Source organism: Harpia harpyja, chromosome 11 (genome assembly GCF_026419915.1).
Source record: "Harpia harpyja isolate bHarHar1 chromosome 11, bHarHar1 primary haplotype, whole genome shotgun sequence".
In the NCBI taxonomy this organism is placed as follows: Eukaryota; Metazoa; Chordata; class Aves; order Accipitriformes; family Accipitridae; genus Harpia; species Harpia harpyja.
The window spans coordinates 7,393,787-7,417,856 of NC_068950.1; the positions used below are offsets into that span (position 1 = coordinate 7,393,787).

Below are 24,070 nucleotides of genomic sequence, written 5' to 3' on the forward strand. Positions count from 1 at the left end.
TTATAAATATTTTGGAAGATGGATAATACCTGGTGTTAATACCTATTATTGAAACTGCTTGATTTTCTTCTAAAAAAGGATGCTTACTAGAATGGGATTGGGTGCAAGGAATTAACTGTTACTCAGCAGTTCTTTAACACTTAGGCTTTTACCGAAGTTCAGAAGGGAAGTGCGAGAATAAGGTCCTGCATTTGATGTAACTCTGATTGTATGCAGTATTTATTTATTTTGTAATGAGCGATTTCACAATTTGAACTTAAGTTTTCAGTGGTGTCATTTGGGACAATCCCAGAGGAAGGCCCCGTTACATCTATGGCATTAGCGTTTAGATTAGTGTCACCATTAATTATGACAAATTCATAAGTGGTCATGGGACTTCATTCCTGGTATCTTCCCAGGACAGCGAGGCTTCAGGTGAATGTGTAATGCATGTGACTTCTTCTCTGTTGCAGGTGTCGAGAAGGCTTTCTTGGAGACTACTGTCAGTACAGAAACCCCTGTGAAAGCAATACCTGTAAGAACGGGGGAACTTGTGAAACTACGTCTCTGATAGGAAAGGCTACCTGCAAATGTGCTCCAGGGTTCACGGGAGAGGATTGTCAGTACTCTGAATCGCACCTCTGCTACGTGTCCCAGCCCTGCCGGAATGGAGGAACTTGTCATCCCCACAGCCAGGAAACATATGAGTGTGTGTGTCCTCCAGGTTACACAGGTGGGGTTCTGTGTTTGTACCTCCAGACTCCCTCCTTTGCGAATTACTTCATTCTGGAATGTTCTGGGGCAATCATAATATGCTCTCAAATTTACTAGCTCCAGCACAGGAAATGAGAAGAAGTCTAAATGACTCCCCTTTGCTTTTTTTGGTCATGGAGTAGGGAATCAAACTCTTTACCCTTTACACGTAAGCAGAAAGACATTCAGATCTTGTGGCGTTGTCCATGTGGGAAAACTGACTGCAGGAGCTACTCTGGAGTGGCTGTTGCACTTTGAGTTCAGAGTCTTCCTTCTGGAAAAATGAAGTAAATTTGGCCAGCAAAATCTTTCTATGGGAAAACTATAATTGGGTGCCTGAGGGGAAGCATGGAAACCCACTCCTTTCATTCTTGAAGGGAACATAGAAGAAGAGTGACTGTCAGTGTGTAGTATGATTTCAGGTCATGGGTTATTTTTATAAATCACAATATTCTATATTTTGCTGCTACCCTGTAAATAAAATGACTTTGTACTGTAACCAGCAAATTGATTTTTGTTTCAAATATAATACTGTAAAATGCAGACATAAATTTTCCTGTAATAATTTTAAGATTTAGTACACCAGTCATTGTGAGGTAACATGAAGGAAATACTATTTTCCATAGAAATAACTTCTTATTAATATAGTGCTCTGTCTGATCCTACAGGAAAGGATTGCCAGTGGATTGATGCCTGTACATCTCAACCTTGTGCCAATGGAAGTACATGTACTGTATCTGGAAATAAGTTCTCCTGCATCTGTCTGGCTGGCTACACTGGCCATAAGTGTGAGATAGATGTGAATGAATGTGCCACACAGGGCCTTTGTCAACATGGTGGGACCTGCGTCAATTTGCCTGGTTCATACCGATGCCAGTGCAAGCCAGGCTATACAGGGCATCACTGTGAGAGCATATATGTGCCGTGTTCCCCATCACCGTGTATGAATGGAGGAACTTGTCATCAAACAAGTGATTTCACCTTTGAGTGCAACTGTCTGCCAGGTAAACGCTGCTTCTTCAAAGTGCCTGGTTTTGTAGTCTTGTCACTGCATTCCTGTCTGTGTTTTTCTGAAAACTTCTCTTGGAGTTTCTGTGTGATGCTCGTGTAATGTAAGGTTGAAGGGAGAAATCTCAGCAAGGCAGGCAGCTCTGCTAGGACGTTAATTTCTGAGTGTCTGTATTTCATAATGTGGAAGGGAAGAAAAGGGAAGAAGGCTAGAAATGAGATATCTTTGGAACCCAGTTGGAGACAGAGAATCAAATAGGTAAGAACTACAAGGTAGGTTCAAGATTAAGGTGGTATCTCCTAATGCCCATTTGGAATGCCAAATTCCATGAACATAAACCCCAACAAATACATGGGTTTGTTTCAGTGAAGGCCACAGTTAACTTCAGTGCTTGAGTGAAGACAAACATTTGTCTTTTTCCTTCTCAGTCTTTACTCTTAAAACATACTAGTTTCTATTACCTTCCTTTTTCTCCTCCAGCTCCTCCAAATCTTAGAAGATACCATTTCCAACTCACCACACCCTTTTTGTCCTGTAATACCTCCAGATAAATTATGCTTGCTTGTTTCCTGATGCTGTTCACTGTCCTGAGTTCATCCACAGCAGGGGTGATGTGCTTACTCAGGATCATGGGCTGTATTGGTTTTGTGCGTCAAGCTGGGCTCCAATCACCAAGGCATCCATCTCTAAAATGACCATATGTCACCTGGTTGTGACCCTGGTGGTCTCATCCTGTCCTGCTCCTACCCATCCGCTTGTCATACTGACCACAGAGCAGTACTAGTCGTCTTTGTGTATCAGGTTTTTTTTTTTTTAGGCTGATATTTTTTTACTGAGTAATTCAACTCCATGGGAAACTGATTGTTTGGAAATGCTTTTGACTAGACTTCCTACTTAAGTGTATTGCAGTTTGGCACATGAACACTTGGTGTGTGGTAATCTAGAAAAGTAAACTCTCTACCCTTAAGCATTTCTCTGTTGTTATTTATGTGAAAGGTGTAGCTGCCATATACTGTTTAAGATGAATGTAGAGTGACTGTGTTCTCAGGAGGATCATCTGGAGTCATGGGTATGTGTGGAAAGAGCATTTAGAACTTGTGAAAAAATGTTCTCTCTTTGGAGACCTTTGTCTTGAACTGTTGGCTCAAATGACCTTAAATGTACATTGCCAGCCTTAGCTAGTGCCTGTACAACAACTTTCTGGGTTGTCTGAGCAAGCATGTGACTTTGAAGAATTTAGGAAAGTCGATCTTAAAACAGAAGGATATATCATCTTTATTTTTGTGTGAAAGCAACCATTTCTAACTATGCTTGAAGAAACAGTGCTTGAACATACAGGGTCTTTGAAAATGCTGTTATCTTAACTGTTTAACATTGTTGATGACATGGCCAGTGGGATTGAGTGCACCCTCAGCAAGTTTGCTGACAACACCAACCTGTGTGGTGCGGTTGACGTGCTGGAGGGAAGGGATGCCATCCACAGGGACCTCGACAGGCTTGAGAGGTGCGCCTGCGTGAACCTCATGAAGTTCAACAAGGCCAACCGCAAAGTCCTGCGCGTGGGTCGGGCCAATCCCGAGCACAGATACAGACTGAGCAATGAGTTGATTGAGAGCAGCCCTGCAGAGAAGGACTTGGGGATATCAGTGGATGAAAAACTAAGTATGAGCCAGCAATGTGCGCTTGCTGCCCAGAAAGCCAATTGCATTCTGGGCTGCATCAAAAGAAGTGTGGCTAGCAGGTTGAGGGAGGGGATTCTCCCCCTCTATTCCACTCTTGTGAGACCCCACCTGGAGTACTGTGTTCAGCTCTGGAGCCCCCAAAATAAGACAGACATGGACCTGCTTGAGTGGGTCTAGAGGGCCATGAAGATGATCAGGGGGCTGGAGCACCTCTCCTATGAAGACAGGCTGAGAGAGTTGGGGTTGTTCAGCCTGGAGAGGAGAAGGCTCTGGGGAGACCTTAGAGCAGCCTTCCAGTACCTAAAGGGGGCCTACAGGAAAGCTGGAGAGGGGCTTTTTACAAGGGCATGTAGTGATAGGACATGGGGTAATGGCTTTAAACTGAAAGAAGTTAGATGTAGATTAGATGAAAGGAAGTTCTTTACTGTGAGGGTAGTGAGGCACTGGAAGAGGTTGCCCAGAGAAGTTGTGGATGCCCCATTCCTGGAAGTGTTCAAGGCCAGGCTGGATGGGGCTTTGAGCAACCTGGTCTAGTGGAAGGTGTCCCTGCCTGTAGCAGGGGGGGTTGGAACTAGATGATCTTTAAGGTCCCTTCCAACCCAAACCATTCTATGAATTAGCAGTTGCTCTCAGGGGATTTATTCTTCTCTGCTTTGCATCTTTTTAAAATGAAATTGCAAAGTAAGTATCTCTAGATTAACAGGCTTGATCAGAAATTCAGAGTTTTATTAAAGTTAGATCTGTTTAGCCAGTTTAAGGAGTTTTAAGATCTCATGCAGAAGCAGTGTGGTGGGGAGAAGAAGAGCTGAAGTTTGAAGGACTTGATCCTGTAAAGCTGATAAGACAGTTTGATTTCCGTGACTCTTACAGGGGCACAAGGCTGGGTAGGAGCACATTTTTCCCTCAGACAAGCGTGTGGGCTGGCTAAACTATGGTCAGGAAATGAAAATGAGATTACTATAGTAACAGTTATACACCCACACTGCTCACACACGTTTTGGATTATTAGCTGCTTTTTTGGACTTGTTACACAACGTGTATAGTGGGGGTGAGTTGATGTGGCTTTGAGAGCCTTCACTTCTGTATTTCCTGTATTTAAGTTGGCCATGTTGTTTTGCTAGCTTGATTTTTTTTTTTTTTTTTTTTAAAAAAAACCTAGTCATTTGAAAAACAGCAGAGAGAGAGGTTGGAGAGGCCAAAACGTTTACATTAAACTCTTGGATAAAGGCAAGGCACCCAGCCATTTCTTCCCCCTTACAGTCAAGCATGCAGCATGAAATTTCTGAAGTGTTGGAAAAGGTTCTGTCTGGGAAGGAAAGGTCAACAGAGAGAGAGAAGAGAAATGGTGGTCTGTCACACCCAGGGAAGATGTGAACAAGGCCTGCTCATCTGGAAGAGAGTGCCAAGAGTATGGACTAGAAATTCTTCTTTAGACTCCTTCTCTGAATTGGAGCAATGCCAACGATACTGTGACTATAAATGGAATTGCTCTCACCCTTCCTTCTGGACTGCCTTAAGACGTTACCATAGCTCAGCGTTATGGCAGTAGAGGCAGAAGGCAGTTACATCTTGAACTGCTGGAATGGTTTTTGATATGATTTTGCATCTTGTGACCTGTGAAACTGCTTTGAAGAAACTGATTGTGCCCAAGCAGCAATTTAAGCATAATTAGGTTACTCCTGGACTGGCCCCTGAAATAAGTTCTTGTTTCCTGTAGATGTTTTCTTCTTTGCTTTTGAGTGAATTTCTTTTTTTATAAATATAGATACATGAGAATGAGAGCTTGAAAATACAGAAAAAGCCTACAACCTGGCGTTACATGTCACAGCAGTTTTTTCTGCAGTGGTGGAAGTACTGTTTATCCGCAGTGTAGTCAAGCTGCTATTTTAAATTCTCAGGTTGCCACTTCACTTGTGGATTTACACAAACAAATCCTGCATTAGGTAATTCATGAAGTCATGTGTTAGAAGAGGTCAGCATTTGGTGGCAAGTTTAAGTGAAGAGTTATATATACTGTCGGTATTACATCTGTATGAAAGGTAACTTATTTTCTATCCATCTAGAGTAATCATTTTTCCTCTGGGCTTTGATTTAGATAAAAGGATTGTAGACAAGTGAGCATGTTAGGTAAATCATAACAGATAGTCATAGTAAAAAAAAAAAAAAAACTTCTGTGAAAGAGGTTTAACCTGAAGCATTAGCAACTCCTTTAAATATAAGAATGAGCTTGTAGTTATAAATATTTGACAAAAAAGGAGTTCATTTGGCAACTAACCTTTAATGGAATGTTAAACAAGTCAATAGAGGAAGTTCTTAGCTGGGAAAGTGATTATTCATTGTTATCCATCAAAATAATTACCCATTAACTAAGATAAGGACCTTAGGGAATTCCAAGGGCTTGTTCAGGAAACGATCTGTCAGGCTGGAGCAGGCTGTTTATGAGAGCTGGAACACTTCCTGGGAAGAGGAAGTAACCTCATGCCGGTTCCTAGCGGAGTGTCACGCTGCCCCGTGCAGTGAGCATCATGAATGGGGTCTAACAGACATACTGAACTTCCCAAGGTGGGGAAGACCCTGCTTGCTGGGATTTAGAGATGAGCTGCTTCCTGTGGGGTGTGAGGTTCTGCATGGTGGCAGTCTTGGGGTACCAGATGGCATGTGTGCCCCTCTGCTCTGGGTGAGCTGGCTCTCTTCTGTGGAGCAGCCCACCTCACGTTTATTTCAAGAAGCTGAACTGTTGAGCTGCATGCAGGCAACTGCTGTTGGGTACCTGGTATGCAGAACCTTACTTCTGTGTTAAAATGATGCAGGTCAGTTTTAGCACTCTGAGATCCCTAATTTCTTGTCAGCAGGCCCTAAATCTGGCAATAATATGATACTTTCATTCAGGTATAATTTCCTGTCCCAGTAACTAATTGGTCCTGCAGAAAGTCTTAGCTGTAATTTATAGGTTGAAATGAGGCTAAGGATTAAGATTTGGAGGGAATTGGATATGGTGCTCTGGAATGAGGTAGAGATTTCAGATGACATAGGAGTAAAGTCATCTGCTTGTATCCGTCTGTGTACTAGAGGAGGAACAATATGCTGTTAGCAGTGGGAACACTTTTCCCCTTGAGGTTCTCATTCCTTAGTTTGATGTGCTTGGAAATACAGAGGAAAAGTCAGGATATGTATTGCAAACTGTTCTCTGGAGGGAGAAGGCAAAGGACAACATGTGAGTCCCAGCACAGGGGGGAACAGGAAACAGTGTCAGGTGTCCAAATACATCAAAACACTGAACTTTTCTTTGGCTTTCTGGAAAAGAGTCAGGTTATGCAACTGCAGAATCAGATTCTGGGACCCAGCTGAAAAGCTCACATGTCTCGGAGCAACTTCATGCTTGTTGTGCTCAAACATAGGTGCGTTGGCCCAAACAACTATGACTCTAAAGGACCTATTTTAAGAATGAAAGCTAAACTTCACTAAGACAGTTTTATTTATAAATTAAGCAGATCACAATATTGTGGTGTAAGTTGAAGAGGACACAAAAGTCATGCCTTTACAGCTGTTAGATGTTCTGAAGCTAAGCCAAAGTTGTTCTTCAGAGTAAGACAAATTTAAAGGGAATTTGGGAGTTGGGAAGTTTCCAAAAAGGAAACTTGTGTTTTCTTCAGCTGTGCACTCAAAATAGTGTCATCTTCACCATTTCAACCTTTCTTGATTCCCTTTCCCTTGGAGCTATCTTTTGACTAAGCACACTTGGCTGTGTGTCATTTCTCTTGAACCTTTTACTACATTGTTGGTGTTTTTTTTTTTTTGTAAGCTCTTTCGTGTTTCTACTGTCACTAGTGGTATCCTGCAGCTTTTAGTGTGGGATTAATGGTTTTCTACATTTGCATGGGATGCTTGAGGACCAGCTCTTAGATGGTAGTATAGCTGGTTAAAATGTGAAAATGTACAATGGCTTGGTGAGGTTTTAGTATTGGGGTGACTTCCATGCTTTATTATTACTCAAAATCATTGGGCCACTTTAAATTTGTGTGCAGTACAGTGAGATAGTTTTAAATAAATGCCCGCTGTAAGGAATTTGTTTACTAGAAAGTAGGGTGGGCCTTCATATTGTCTGAGCTGAAAGGATAAGAACTTAAACCTTTCACGTTTGTGATTCTGGGTGTATTTCTATGCTGATCATGTTGCTGGCATGACTGCAATCTATGGTCAGTGGGGTGATTCTCCTCAAGCTGAAAAGCAAGCTGATAGGACACCCCTGTGTTATACAGCTGAGCCTTTGGTCATGCATGGTAGCTTTACACAGTTTTAAATACAGTGATGTGATACTAATTGTATTCCTTGGTAGTTGTTCCTCAGCATCTTTTGCCAGGAAGGCACTGCTGTGATTAGGATTCAGACTAACCAAGTTATATTTTTCCTTTGTTTTAATCTTCCTGACCACCATGAAATTTGCAGGATCTTGGGTGAGGTTGGGAAGGGCTTTGAAGGGAGAGGGTAATATTGCAGATTTTTTATTTTCTTGGGATTGTTGGGTGGGGGTTTTTTTTGAGTCTATTCTTCCTTGCTGATAGATGTTAATGCACTTGATACAGCTTGGCAACAGCACTCCTCTTTGCTTCTGACTCTTACCTGTAGTATTGGAGAAGTTCAAGAGGTGGGAATGCATACAAATCATCTCAAGTCTCTTGAGAGTAGCAATAGTCTGGAGAAGCTGTGTCAGAGCTTTACAGTCTCAGTCTCATCTGCCACACAGCACGATCTGTGTTGGACCAGATGTTGCTTAGAGGGTCTATGTGACTTGACACAGATGTTATGGAAGCATCTGGAATGGGGCATCAAAAGTAGAGGGGTTAAAGCATAATTTGGATGAGAGGACTGTCATGTTAATATTACGTTCCAAAGCAGTGAAGAGGCAGAGCTGATGTTTTAAATTAACATGTGTGTTCTGGAATCACTTACTTCATCCACATTAGCATGCATCCACTTGTGCTTTGATAAATAGCACTCTCATCCAGCAGAAATGGCAGGTTTATTTAATGAAGCATGAAATAAATCAGCAGGGGAAATTGAGGGGAAGATGGATTATTGATGACTCCCTTCCCTAATGTGCCCACTTCTCCTTATTTGAAAGGAGAGGGAGATGTGGCAAGGGTATTTTGCCAGTGTGGCTAGTGGAGCTTTGATTTTCATTGGGGAAGGGTGTCTGGTTTCTTCTGCTTTTCAGTCAGGACTTGGTGTACAAGCATTGCTTGGGTGGTGGCTGATTTGTTGATTGACTGGCTTGTCTAACACTGAAAAGGGCCAAATCAGGAATTTGGAAGATCATTTTCAAAGCATAGAAGATCTTTCTTTGGCATAGCCAAGGCATGTGAACTATGCTGAGGTATTCATGAAGTGAACGCCAGGCACTTTTTTGCCATGGGATAAACTTGTCCTAGCTGATGCTCTAACTGCTGCTTGGTGGGCAGTGACAGCTTACCTCATAGTAAAATAAATGTCTTGGTCTTCACTTTGTTTGCTTTGAATGACAGTGCTCGTTAGTCACTTAAAGAAAAAATACCCTCGTCTTTTCGGTTGTGAAAACGTATTTGGCCATCTATCCGCAGTAGTAGTGTTTAACTGTGTAATCTGACTTGCATGCTATCAGCAAAGGCATTCAATGAAGTTTCTGGTCAGTGTGGTACATTGAGGTTCATCAGGATTAGGTTAACAGGGCGAGTGTTTAAGAAAAAAAAGGGGGGAATCTGCATGAAGGGTGAATTCTCTTCAAAAGAGGCTGGAAGCCCATTTCAGTCTGCTGTGTTTCTGCTTTGTCCAGGTTTCGAGGGAAGCATCTGTGGGCACAACGTTGACGACTGCCCAAATCACAACTGCCAAAATGGGGGTATATGCGTGGATGGTGTGAACACGTACAATTGCCGCTGCCCACCACAATGGACAGGTATGTACTACAGAAAACAAATGCAGGACTTTTGGTCTTCACCCAATGTACAACTGGAGTTGCATATGGCTGAATGCAGCTTGCATCTGTGCCTTGTTCTGCAGTCTGGAGAGCAGATGTCAGTGCAACCCTTAAAAAAAAATTGTTTGCGTCAAAGCCACCACAATGGAGGGCAGTTTCCCATTGCACCAGGCAGTGTTACAGGCTTTTGTGCGCTTGGGTTTGGCAGACAGGTACCGTGATTCTTGAGCCACAAGGCAGTGCAACTATCAGAGCTGCACTTGTGCTTGAATGGATTACTTTGTAAGAGGATACTTGTTTTCCAAAAGTACAAAATGTGGCTTTGGTATTATTACAGGTGTGCGCATATAGCAATGCTTTACTGATGCATTTGGGGGGTATTTTTAACCTGGGATAATGATCCATGTAGGTAATTGTAATGCTGCTGAGCAACAGGGCAGATCTGAAAAGAGGTGTAAGTGGGAGAAAGGGAGGGAAGAGAAGTGTATGTATGGGAAGCTTATGTTTTTGCTACTGTATTTTCCTGCTGTGACTGATTTTTATCTGGAGTTCTCTGACTAGCAAAGCTACTTTTGCTTCATAAATGAGTGTGCTTTACTCTGAGTCTGCAGGGGAAAAAAGCGTGAATTTCAAGAAAGTGTTATGCATGATGTAAGGAAGCAGCTTACAGGAAATTCAGTGTCATATTTAGTCACAAAATGGCTCCATACCTCAAAAATAAACAAATGCCTCCGGTTTTGGGGTGGGTTTTTTTGAGTCATACTAGTCATTCTTAGCTGGCACACTTTTTCAGTTGAGTATAGTTTTGCCCTTCTTTCAAAATCATAGATAAAACAGCCCTAAAATTGGGAAATTGAGTTATGGACTCAATTTGCATTTTTTCTTTCATAGAGTAAATTGGGATACTTCTTTGGAACTAAGCTTGAACTAGCTCCTCAGGTTCTGAAGAACCTTTAGCACATTTTTCTCTGTATCTAGAAAATACTATGTTTGAAACCAGAACATCTGTAGTGATTGGTAGTTGAGACAAATGCACTGCGAGGAGTTTGACTGCTAGAGACCAGACGTTTCATGTTGTTCTATCTTTTTTCCTCAGAAACCATCATTCTCATTATAAACCGGTTGTCTTTAACTGCAAAGGAGGCTGCCAGTAAAGAACCCTCATTAACTTTAAAAAATTATATAGTCTTAAATGAAGTTAAAACCACATAAAAGAGTGAAATGAACCACTGCTTGCATAGCTCTTTGAAACTAGGTGTTAAGAGGAGAAAATGACTCTTCCCCTTAATGAGCAAGTGCCCTTGCTTCTATACTGCTTCTCTGTCTATATGTCCTTAAAGCCTGTGGAAAGTGAAACCTGCAAAGGAAAACATGGAGAGCTTGGGTGTGGAGCCAACAACCCTTCACTGACCCCTAAAATCTTGCTCCATGCCACAGAAATTATAAACCTTGTTATGGCTTCTAGTGTCTCTCAGTTGTAAATTAATCTCAGGCTTATTCCTGAAACATAGAGGATATGATGGATCATGTGTGTACAGTGTGAGTATATAATCTACGAGGGATTATTTTGCTTTGTAGAGGCATCGTAAATTTAGCTTGGTTTACAGGATTTGGGTGGATAGCTGCTGTCAACTAAGGATGACTTCTGCAACTCACCTGGAACAGACCTTGGTGGTAATAGGCTGTGATTCTCTTTGGTTTTGTGGTAGATTGTCTCTCTGATTAACCACTGAAGTTCTTTGCAATGCAGTTGTGGTGGTTCCCTCTCTGAACCTCTTATGGGCTTTGACTGACTAGCATTGGGAAAAATTTAGACCTGTGTTGTGGCCTAGTCTTGTGCCATCTTTCTTCTGTGTGGACAGTCTCTCTAGGAAACCTTGTGTGCATGAAGGATGCTTCCCTTCGGTGAAACCCTGGAAAGAGAGAGGAACTCCCCAAGTCTTATGTTCCCATGGCTTTCTAAAACACGTTAATGGAATGGGTTTTCTGAGAATTTCCTTTGTTTATGGTGAATTTAAGGTTATCAGCGTAGCAGTGGTTTTAGATGATGGCTTCTCAAGGCCATTGACTTTCTACATGTCAAGGTCAGGTCAGTTTGGAACTAAAAGTGGTCTCACCGTTTAGGAAACAGCAGCTTGGCTGTTTGAACAATGAACATTAGAGCCTTTGGGGAACTGAATGGTCTTGTCTGAAATGAACAGTGCCAGTTTCAGTGTTCAAACTAAAACATAAGTAACTTCACAAGTAGCTATGCATGTTTTTATTGGCATATGTTTGACACGTGTAGGGCAGTAGCTCTGTGCATCCACAGGATGCCTTAGCAATAGCCATTCGTCTGCAGTGTAACTGCTGATCTGAGTGCCTGTGGAGGATGCAGGCTCACGATGGCAATGGAGGGCTGTGTTTGGGGTCTTCTCTATGTTGCTTTGCTTGAAAGCCTGTGCAGTGAAATGCTCTTGGCCAGCTGGCCTTTAAGAATTCACGTATTGTCTGTAATATTCCTTTTGCCCAAGAAATGTGTGTGCAAGCGATGTCCCATGACACCCCAAAATCCTGTCCAGCTCCACAGTGAATGCAGCCATGTGGTACGAGTGGACAAACGTCTTGCAAGTCACCTGAATACCTCTTGTTCTAATGTGGTCCTGCATGTGATCCCAGCAGTGATTCTGCTCTGTCATCTTGGTAGCATTTTCTTAAAAGAAGCTTGTTTCTCTGAATGGACTTCAATCCCTTTCCTGCATCTTCAATTAGAGACCAAGAAGGTGCAGGTGAACAGTACATGTCCAGCTTGGAAACATGAGGGGTGACACTGAGGCAGGGCACAAGATAGGGAAGGTAGATGGAGGACTGCTAGAGTAGTTTGGAGAGAGATGATTTTTTTTCAAGATTAAACTGCAAATGATGCTGACAGGAGTAAACTACAATAAAAGATGAGTTACTCGGCAATAAGGAAAAGTTGTGTAAGTGCAGGTCCATCCTTTGCACAAACATGGTTTATAACATTGTAAATTATCTCTCAGGTAAGTGAAGAGGGGAGAGCTGAGCAAACAACTCTTGGAGTCTGTGTCTCTCCTGATAAACACTTATAGCCCAGCAGTGTAACACTGAGAGTGAACACTTCAGGAAATCAAAAGCTTCCAGTGAGAACTTAAGGTTAGAGGACACTGTGCTGCTTTAAAAAAAAAAAAGGGGGGGGGCATGCAAAGATGCATGTTTGTAAGTAAATGTCAGCCAAAACCAAAAGGCTGTTAAATTTTCTAAAAATACTTAACAGTGTAGATGTACTGTCTTCATAACAGTTCTGCAGTCTCTTCTTTCAAATACTGACTTGTCAAGTAATCTTGGAGAAGTTTAAATTGGTCTGTTTGCAGTTTTAGTCTTTAATCTTTGTGCTGTGGATGATGATCTAGCATGTTTGTTAATATAGTTTGTGCTTCATGGCATAGAGAAATCAGTCCCATTCCTTGCTAGAAAAATCAAGAAGCTGTACTGCATCTGATGAAGAATAGTTTTGTGTAAAGTAATATTGAAACACCCTTTACTGAAACAGAATCTGTCCCAATTCCTTTTGGTAACCATCTGCCTCTTGTAATTCCCTGACAGGTGGTAGGCTGGACATAACTATGCATTTTTTTTTTAATATTTTTTCTGCTTGCTACGGAATCCAGCTTTTGAGAGGCTGTTTGCTTTCGGTCTAATTTCCTACTCCTCAAACAGAGCTCATTGCTCCTTTTTTTTTTGTTGAAGTACATGCCTTCTCTTTCTCATTTTGCTGCTTTTTCTGGAAAAATAAAATCTTGCCTTTCAGAAACAATGACGAGAAATTCCTGCTGTCACTACTGTTTTTGTCACCTTCAAAGTTCTTGTATTTCATATGGTTATAGTGATTGTCAACCTCATAAATTTGTAGCTGGCAAGACAATCTTGGATGTGTTTTGGTGAAACTGCCCCAGATCTTTCCTGTTGCTGAATGTTAACTGATTTTTTGTTTGTTTGTTTAAGGATGATTTTGTCTTGTCCCAGGCTAAATCCTTTGCCAGAACCAGTGTTTGTTGGGTCCTTTCAAGGCCCAATGTTGCAGATGTGTAATGAAACTTACCTTTTCCTGGGAATAGATCAGGATGCTTTTGTAGAAGACTGAAGGTCCCTTCCTCTGTGTGTGGCAGGCCAGAGAATTTGGTGTGTTTTAAGTGTGATTTGAGTCAAAATTAGCCAAAAATCCCGGCTGATGTCTGTGCCATGTGAAGACTCTGCTTTATGCTGCTGTTCTGCAGCAGTTAAACCAGCCTGATGGGTTCACTGTGGTCTGAGGAGGAAGGTGTCTTTGCCTTTTCTCCCTGTTCCCAGCCACTCTTCCCCTTCCCCTGAGCTCACTCTGGTATTTGTTGGAGTGTGCCACTTAAACTCACTAATCTAGTAAAAAATTCTGTGCAGCTGCCCTCTTTTTTTTTTTTTTTTTTTGTCTGGGATCAGGAATTAAAATTCACAGAGCGGTCTCATGGGTGAGTGGATGCAGAGGAAGCGATGGCAGTCCAGGGCTGTAAAGTCATGTGGAAGGTTAGCGTGTCCTTCCACAGGACATGGTGAAACCATCTGAGAATTGAAAGGCTGCTCAGTTGTTCCAGACTACAATTCATATAAAGAAACAAGCCTTTGTTTAAAATGCACCTGTTTACTCTGTTGATCTAATGTATGCAGCTTTGCTTCAAGAAAGATGACTTGAGAATTTGGATACTAAAGTGATTAACGATATAAAATGCTGTACATGCTTTTGTTTTTCTTGGCTGAGAAGGACTCCTACTTCACTGTGGAAAGTCTGCAGTGTTTCAGAGGATCTTCATAATCTGTGTTTGGCCCAAATCACCTTTCAAGGATGGTGCACAGCAGAGATTAAGATTTGTATCCTCCATTGAGTTAAGTCCTTTGCACAGTTTGCTCCTGAAGTGCTGCATCAGGAGTTGTGGGATGAGTCTCTGGGTTGGGGGACCCACTATGTCCATGCTCAAGTGGGTTTTGGAAGACCTACATTATAGTACTTCAGTTGCAGGCTTGGCCTGCTTGCCTCCTTTCATTATGTCTATTCCTGTAGCTGGCAAGGCGAGACTCCCATGGCAGTTGTATTTATTTAGGCTTTGTTTTCCCCTGAAAAGGGGGCTCCAGTGAACTGTATATTTTAAAATCTAGGCGACCTTTGTCTCAAGGGAAGCACAGTGAGCTAACAGCTGACTCCACCAAATAACTCCAGCATTGGGAGCTAGCTTAAGAAGCAAATGTTTGTCTTGAGCAGAAAAGCTCTTCAGGCAGCAGGGCTGTGCTTTTTAATTAAAATAGCTGTTAGCTTGGTCATATGCTCTTAAACACTAGCACAAGGGTTACTTTTTCTGCAGAGCTTTAGGCAGGAATTTTCAAAGGGGGGACTTAAGGGTTTGATTCCTATTTAATTAGAGTAATATTTGTTCCCTACCTTGGTTTTCTTTGAAAATCCCAGCCTTAAACTCTGGGCAGATGTGACTTTTCTTTGCTAAGAAGGGAGGATAAACATCAAAAGGCTAATGTTTAACATTTTTATGTAAGATCGTATGCTCTGGTATTTTGTTTTTTAAAACTTTCTTTGCCAAATACCACTTTCCTCAGCTTCTGTATCACAAAGTATACGGTAACAAGTCGTGTTAACTTAGTGTTCAGAAAAACACTGCCTTGCTGGAATACTTAGAGGCTTGAAATGTAGATGAACTAACTCTGACACTAGATGACCTAGATCAAAAATGCTGAACATGCCAGTCTCCTAAATGATGGAATACGCATCCTTGCTATTTTCTATAGAGTATTGATTATTACCTGACAGAGGGTGCTGTTGGGGTTGCACTCTTTTCTGATTGTGGTTGGCATGTGCATACATAATGTGCAAAGAGCAGTCTTTACCTTTGTATTAGCACAGGGAGGATTGTTCAGACTCCTGTGAGAAGTGCAGTCATCTTTCCCAGTGGTGTAGCAATGGTACACTTCCTGGTGCCTTTCCAGGCTTTATTAAAAAGCATAGTAGCCTCTTTGGTGCTGGCTGAGATCTGCCTACACCAAACTTGGCAAGTTGGCTGGTGATTTGCTTGTCACTACAGTAGTATCTCCAAGAGACAGGTCTCTGAAAGAGGCCAGGAGGGATTATGATTCTTTTTCTTCTTTCATGTTTGAATTGGCAGATACAAAGGGAGCAGGGAGCACGTGGCAGCCTCTGGAGCTGACAGCTTTAAGTTTGAGTGTACAAATGATTTGAAGCATTAGACATAAAAAAACTTTATCCTGGATGTTGTTTCTCTTGTGGTACTTGATTCCAGTGTTGTGCAGAGCAGATTGATTTCAGAGGCATTAAAAGTTACACCATTAGTCAGTACCTTATCCAGTATGGATTCTGGAACATGTACTACAACCTCCCGTTTGCTTCATGCTGCTTTCCATTTCCCAACAGCAAGCCTTGGTTAGGAGGTAGCAGTAATAAAACACCTGAGGTGTTAACAGCTGAACTGATCTGATGACAGAATGACAGCATCCAATTTAGACCATGCTGCTGCCTCTTCCCTTGCGCCTTTGGTGACTTTCCAGGCTGTGAAATACTCTTTGTGATCCAATGTGCCAAATAATCTCTTGTGGAGCTGTCTTCACGTTTTCAGTACATCTTGCATGACTTTGGCATTAAAACAAAATAGGCTAGACCACTCTGGTGAGGCTGGGTTGGTGGATGTTGTGCTGTGAGACCAGGCTAATAGGTAACAGTTGTTTTATCTGCAGCTGACTTGTTTCTGGCAGTTTCTGTCCCTTCCCTTGTACTTAGAATGAGGTGATTTGTCTTTGGATAATTACTGAAGATGCGTTGCTGAGATAGCTTGAGAATATGAAGCTTTTATTGTAAGGTTTGGCTCCAACTGTTATATTTTTGCCTTGTAGATCTTTTCACTTGTTAGGTATTTCCCTGATTCACTGGATTTTCTAGAGCAGGTAAAGAGAAGGGCACAATGGAGAGTAGCTCGGTGATGTGTATTTCCTTTTGGTTACTTCTCTATCCTACTGCTGTCCCCAGTCATTTCACCTACTACCACCATATTAAACCAGTCTGTTCTTATGCATCACTAATAATTTTTAATGAATTTTGTTCTGTTCACTTGTATTACTGCCTCTGAAGAGCTCAGTCAGGACTGCCCTCTCTACCCAGTAGTCTGTGGGGAGTGATTTAGGGCAGTATTTAATGGATCAGAGTGTGCATAAGTCTCTTAAAGCCCAGAGTTTTGTATTTGGGGGTTGTAAAATCCCTTGTAAAAGCCCATTAGTTCCACTACATGCTTCCCAGTGTGGTTATGAAATTAAACTCTTTTCTCCACCATACTAGCCTAAAATAAACACAGATGTTTATTCTGCTCACTACAATTGTACATTCATCTTCAATTGTTCAAATTCTATATTAAGCTCTTAAATTCTATGATATCTTGGATGGCATTTGACATTGCCCAAGATACAGTAGAGCTATTGAAAACAAAACCAAGACCCCAACACCTGAGGTTTGGGAATGGCTGCTACTGCTTTGCTGCTCTGTAGTTCTGTATTTCAAAAGGAAGAAAGATGCTGTGAGATCCTGGGGAAGAAACACTTTTCAGAGCTGTGATGCCTCTCACTTCTAAAGAAGACTCCTGTCAGGGAAAAAATATTTGGCTTCAGTCCCTTTTTTTCAGGGGATACTACTGTAATACTTAAACAGGGAAGACCTTTACTAAAGACACATGCAGCTGGGGGCACTTTTTGCAGATGTAGACAGTGTAGTCCAGTGAATTCTGTGTGTGCCTGAAGCCATCCTTGGAGCTAAAAGCAGCAGGCCTATTCGTCGGATTGCCTGCAGGGAGCTGTGGAGATGGCTTTGTTGGAGGGTCTGGAATTGGGATGTCATCTGGACGTCACACTTGAGATCCCTTTCTCTCAGTATTACCTGTTTATTGCTCTGGATGTTCCTGTCTGTATAAAGATGTTGCCTCTTTCAGAAAAGTCTGAAGTTCTCTGCTTTGAGATACTTTGTGTCAATAAAGCAAATTATATAAATGATCAAATATTTTCTTTTGTATACTTTGCCATGTGCTGTATCTTCCCTGTGATGACTGTTGTGTTATACTTTTTATCATCTGTCTTTCTCCCTTTGTGGGTAACAGTTGCTTTGTAAGTCTCTTACGAAATCCTTCTCTCCATTGGTCTGTTGGACTCTGAACTCTACCCCTTTTCAGCGTCTTTACTCAGAGGTGGTGGCTTCAATACTGCAAAATGTATTCCAGACTGAGGCTATGCCATTGCTATTACACAACAACTGTTTGCATTAGTTATTCTTCCTTGTAGTCAAATGTCTTGTCAGTGATGTTTATTTTGTTGATTAAAGCTGTGATTGAGCAGAGGTCCCCACTGAACTCTTCCAGGGAAGTTGAAGTGTTTCCTCAAGGAGTGCCTAACCTAAACCTTCTGCAACAAGTCTGTTTGCCTTTGTATTTTACTTGGCGTTGGTGCATTAAGCCTTGTCTGCTGTTGCACTGCGCAGCAACCTTGCTTGGTTAAATTTGTCTGAAATTACTTGGCTTCTTCCTGGATAATATAAAGGTTATTTTGTAAAAGATACCACTGCCTACTGTTCATCTCCTTCCAGGCCATTAATTAAATGCTCCTGTGTCTATATGTATTCATTAATTGTAACTTAGTTTTTTTCAAGGAGTCTGGATAATTCTGTGGTTTAAAGACTAATTGAATGTTTTTACAAATACACAATTCAAAAACATGGGAGCTAAAGTATTTTTCATAAACACCATTTTACTAGAAGGCCCCGTGGTTCCATGCAGTTTTTCCTTTACTTTTCATTTGCTGAGGAGACTCACACAGCGGCTTGAGAAAACTGAGCTTTGACCTGACTGACCAACATGCATTGGGTTATGATGTCAATGCAGACATTTTACTTGTGTTACAAGAAGAAACTGGGCAGAGAAATGTCCTTCCCCAGCCAAATGTGGTCTGCCACTTGGCATCCTGAATGAACACACGGGTGATTAGAGAGGGGAAGAAACTGTATGGTCCCTTACAGTGTGGCACTGCTAACCTTCTGCCACAGTTAGATTCGGTTGTTTATACAAATACTGTTTCTTATCTCTTAGCCTGTTCTTGAGTCTTGTTAAGATGCTGTTCACCTTCTCACTTAATAGTCCTTTGAAACTTGGAGAAAAAATGTAAACAGTTCTAATGAGCCATGCTTTCTTTAGCTACACTGATCATACTCAAAAAACCATATAACAATCTTTGGAATACTTTGTGAATTAAATTACTCTTTCAGAGAGTTTCTGTAGGTCTGGTTTATAGCTTCCCAGATAGTCCTATCAAGAGAGCTAGTGAGCTCTTCCCTGTGTACTGGAGCACTAGTTTAAGATAAGTGACAAACTTCTGGTGAGGTGCTGAGTGGATGGGGGCATAAGAGCTTCTTGAAACCTGATGTTCCTCTTCCAGTGAGTCTCTTAGGACCTTGAGGACCAGTTTGCGATTCTCACTGGATTGTATTTCCCTTCCAGTATCCCTAAACTTTTAAGATACTGTGATTTCCAGTTCAGTCTTCCAGTGCTGTCATTGTTGTGATTTTGAGAGAAATGCACATTGCTGTCTCCTCCCAGCTCAGTTTTCGAGGAACTGATTTTTTTCAAGGCATGGGAAGGTATTTGCATCCTTCGTCCTGCTAAATGTTTTTAGTGCCTAAACTGCCTGTGAGATTTCCTCTCAGGAGCTTTAGCCTCTGTTACTCCAGCTGCATACTTTCCTGCTGGAGAGCTGTTAAGAGGCCAAGAAAACTTTCTTCTTTATGGAAAGTCTGCTCTGCCAAAGACGAAGACCTCTGATTGAACTGACTGAAGGTCCTGCATTCAGCTGCAGGATCAGTGCAGTTGGAATTGGGGTTAATGCAAAGCCTGTATGGTTCAGTAGGATCACCTTTTGGTATGTTGCTGCTTTCCAGGGTGACTGTTTTGGTTCTTGCTTGCTCAAGCTAATGCTCTACTTTTTTCAGTGTAGGATTGTACTCATTTTCTGTGCTATCTGCCTTACCCTTATAAATCAGGCTTTATTTTCTTTTTAACATAAGACCTCTAGGAGAAGGGGCTGGCTCTTTCTCATCAATGAGATCTGCTACAACTGCTTGAGGGGCCTTGAACTACTGCATCCTGTGTCTGCCTAAAGAGAAGCTCTCAGAGTTCCTGTCCAGTTCCTCCTGCTGGTCTGAAAATGGGCGCAATCAAAGCAGTGAACGTGTCTGTCTTACTCCATATGGCTTTTCTGAGGGGAAATATGCAGGAAGTAACTCAGTTTCATAGTGGGCAAAAAGTGCTAAGAGTTGAAGGCTGTTCCCTTTTTCTACTTCCAGTTTTCAATTTTGAAATACCACATGGACTAGCTGTTTACTTTGTACAAGGTCACTTAGAACCTGAGTTGGCATTTTGCTGATTTCCCAGGCTCTGCAACTATCAAGGTCAGGTTATGCTTTTATTAGCTTCTTGGAGTAATTTGTGTTTCCTTTCTTGTTGTCTTTTATACGTATGTTTCTACATTTCCATTAAAATATTGTACAGTTAGTGTATTTGTGCTTGCCTTCACTTGTTCACTCTATATTTACTGTGTTTCTCTCAGAAATGTCATTGAAACTAGCAAGAGCACAAAAAAAGAAATACCTACAGAAACTTGCAGCTAAATGGATTAACACTTAGCTGAAGTGGTTGTGGCATTCAGAAACACTAGGGTTATGAAGACGTGTATTACACTGTACAATTCATAACAGAGTTTGCACTTGGAAGTTGAATTTCAGTTTTGTGAATGAAAGACTTGTTTTCTGCTTGTTAAGAGTTTTAGGAAGAATCAAGCTTAGCAAGTACATGGCTACAAATAAATATACTTTGTTCAGTCACAATTAAGTCAAAGCAGCATCCCTTAAGTAAACTGTTTCAGAGATCTTTTGTCTCATTTGATTTAAATCTACCTAACTAACCTGGCAGAGAGAAGTCCTGTGCAGAATATTCACTGAGAAGTCTTAGAAGTGAATCCTGGTTTATGTCTGACACCAAAAGATACTTCTGTCTCTGCCATGAAAAAAATAATTCGGGAATCTCCCAGGACAGACACTACATTGAAGATCTAGGTTGCTAACAACAGAAGTATCAAATCTTTTCTTTGTAGCACCTGCCCAAAATATTAATATATTTCTTTCATTTGCACAAGGAGTTGAAGTCTCTACTGAGGGCAAATCAGCGCTTTTGGGAGAATGAGAGGTTGGGGCCATCCTACAGTCCTGCTAAGAATTAAGTCATGATACTGCCTTGAGGGAGGGCAGTTGTGAAAGCCATTTACAAATGAGTGTGCTGGTTTTGGCAGGGGGGGACGGGATGGGACCAAACAAAAAAACCCAGCCCTCCCACCCCCAAAAAACCCAAACAAAAAACCTGTGTTGAAGAATTACAATATTGACCATTAATCCCCTGTTGTTAATACCTAAAGATTCAGAAACACCGTATAAGCAACCATAGGCTATCTAAAAAACCCAAACCCCACCAAACTATCCCACCTAAAAAACCTGTATTTCTCTCTTTTGAAGACTTTGGGATACAGAATTCGTTTCCAAGCCACTCAAGCCCCACTTCAGTAATAAGGTCTCAAGCGTCAGTGAACTTGAAATTGCTTTGCATTCTTGCCAATTCACCAGGTCCAGTTAAGAAATGCGAGTGCCTTGGACTTTAGTGTGGGATTTGTAGTATTTTAAAACACGGTCTTAAAATCTTTCAAAAACTCTTACGCTTATATTGCCCAATGGTGATGAGACTGAGTACTTATTAATGTAGTTAGATTGATATGCTCTGCTTGCCTTAAGTTGCTTTTGATTTGTATATTTTTGCCCAGAAGTTGAGTCTGGATTTCAGTTAACTTCAGTAAAGAACAAGTTTTTTTCATTAAAATACTCAATAGTGAAATGCAATAGTTAATTGCTCATTTATGCCCCTCATACATTGAGTTGAATTTCCTTTGGTTTTAAAACAAGCTGCATTAAGATGGAGCTCTGTTTGACTCCTATTCATAATTAAACACAAATATGATTGTGATATGGTAGCTGCAAAAGGTGTATTGGAAATCTGGGAAGCTAAGTGGAGATCAAGTTTAAGGAGCTCAAACAAGTGTTGATGGTACTAGTGACGCTTGAAATGAGAAATTAAAAGCAAACCCAGAGAGTTTATATGAGGGAGTAGTTTGCCCATCTTTGCTTGAACAACAAAAACAAAACCCCACCATAAACCACACCCCCCCACACACACACCAAAAAACCCTACAAAATGTTGTATTTCAGGAGTTCTATTCAGTCAATCACAAGGCAAGTGATTTTGAGAGAGGCATAGCACTCTGGAGTGGTGTGGCAGCTTCAGCCCTGAAAACTTTCAGGCTTTAGTGATACCGATTTAAATTGGCTGCAGTCAAAAGGAAGATGTAAATGCTGCAAGAACGCTTCTGCAAAATGATCATGCTACAGATGAGTGTGTGTCAGAGAGTACGTTCTTTGATCTGAGTTGGGCCCCCTCCAAGAAAAGCAGGAAAATCACTTTTATAATAAGCAAATAACGTTTTGATTATTTTTTTTTAAAAAGGAAGTCAATTGTGTTGAGTTGCAAGATATGCATGACTACTAGGAACCAGTTTGAGATAACTGACTCTTTTCAGTTTGGTTACTGATAAGCTAATATCAAAAGCTAATGAACAAACGACTTCTATTATGACAAATGTATGGTTTTGTTTTTTCATAATGTAGAGAGCTATGTTTTGCAGATAACAATATGAAGCGTTAGATTTCCCCACAACTGTTTTACTAAGTAAACTGGGAAGTGAAGATTAATTCTGGAAACTCTATTGTAATTATTGTTACTGTTAAAATTTTATTACATTTTTTCAAGTGATAAAATCCATGTTTTGAAGTAATCCTGCTGAAGGAAGGAACACATCCACAGAACAAAGTGACTTTTTTTTTTCTTAATAATTTTATATCTTTGCCACTAAGGGAAAAAAATCCAGAGCTCACAGGACCAAAGGCTAAGGTTTAAGTACTTTTAAAACCAAAGGAATCATGATTTGAGTATAGTAGACAGAGATGGTTAAGACTGAACTTTTTTACGTTCTTGCCAACGATAAATGTTTCAGTTCTGTGTATTGGAAGAGGGGGGGGTGTGTGCATTTGCATCAAAATTTCTGGGCCATTAGTAAACAAGGTGACTGTTAAGCAATATCTAATATGTATTTTTAAATTGGCAAGCCTGAATAAACTGGAGCCCAGGCAAATTGGCAGGGAAGATCTGTGGCCTGCTCTTGAATTTCTTCTTCTTAGAATACGGGGGGAGTTCCAGGTAAATGTAAGTGTGCAGCTGATACAGTAGCTGGAGAGGACAAATGGGAGGGAGGATCTTGGTAGTAGCAGCACAGTTACTTAAGAGTCTTGACTCAAATAATGGAAAGCCGCTGCAAGCTAGTGAGGGAGTTGATGGTGTCAGCTGGAGGCGGGGCGGGGGAGGTCACATCAAACAAATCTAATCTTGTTCTCTGATAAAGGGCAGTCTTTTGGTGCTATGTACATTGTACCAACATTTTAGGAAGGGTGGTAAAAGCAAGTTACAAGGAAGTGTAAAAAAAAAAAAAAGCTTGCTTTCAGTGCTAGAGAGTTCTTAATAGAAAGGGGAGAAATAGTTTATCAGAAGATTGTGGACTGTGACCAGTACTCTGGTTGCACATGTGCACCCGTATGCCAGCCTGGGAGAAACTAGCTTTTAGGTTTTATCTGTTGAAGAAACTCAAAATAAGAATGAATGACTTGAAACTTAAGCTAAACAATTTCAGCTTAAAAGTAAACCGTGCAACTTTAATCAGGAAGATGAATAAGTGTTGAAACAAAATATTGATGCAAGTGGTAGGTTCTCCAGATCTTGATGTCAAAGCAAGATGGATTTGGGTAAATAAATACTTTAGTAAATGTGAATTGTAGAGCTTCCTAGAGATGTTACTGTGAAATTCAGTATCCTGTGAAACTGATTTCATACTTAGTGGTCTAGTGGTCCTTTTCCTTAAAACTCCCCGATACAGTGTACATTTATTTTCTTCCCTCTAGTATCTCCAGTCATTAAAGCATTTTATTGGAGTATTTATTTTGTCTCTCAAAAAACCCCAACAACCCAAAAAACCCCAACTATTTGTGGTTGTCTGTGGAAATACCTGGGGGTAGGAAAATGAGTATTTTAGGTAGAGGAGTCTCAAGAATTCTATTCTTCCTCATCAAGTAATATTCATTGCATAATTATATAGGAAAGAATTAAGTTCTACTGACAAGAATTACTTTGCTGCTGGCCTGCTGACACGTCTTTGGCCAAGATTTTCTTGTGAGGCCATCTTCTCTCTTCTTAGTTCCTCTGGCTGCTCTGCAGGCAGACCTTTATTCTTTCTGCTTCTCACATCCTCACAGGTCTATCTTCATATACTGCAGGCTGCCTGCTGGCTCTCACACTGTATCTTTCCAAGTTATTTGCAGTTCAGCTCCTGCATTGGGGTCATGTATGGATGCCAGTTGTCTTTTGCCTAATTTGATGACAGTGTTGTTGGAAGTTCTCAGGCTTGAATGTCCTA

The 24,070-nt window shown here is 41.1% G+C and overlaps 1 protein-coding gene across 3 annotated transcripts in view; it reads left to right on the top strand.

The window, feature by feature from the left end:
• The window catches only part of NOTCH2 (notch receptor 2), an 88,624-nt gene that overhangs the window by 19,821 nt on the left and 44,733 nt on the right, over window positions 1–24,070 (top strand). For 2 of the 3 annotated variants that reach the window (XR_008237107.1, XM_052800787.1), the window contains exons 3-5: window positions 453–712; window positions 1,401–1,736; window positions 9,233–9,355. Coding sequence is in view for 2 of the 3 variants with exons in the window: in XM_052800787.1 (XP_052656747.1) it covers window positions 453–712; window positions 1,401–1,736; window positions 9,233–9,355 (719 nt within the window). In the remaining variant the exon portion in view is untranslated. Of the gene's footprint in view, window positions 1–452; window positions 713–1,400; window positions 1,737–9,232; window positions 9,356–19,514; window positions 20,002–24,070 lie in introns of those variants that run through there. The other variant, XM_052800788.1, reaches the window with a different exon arrangement.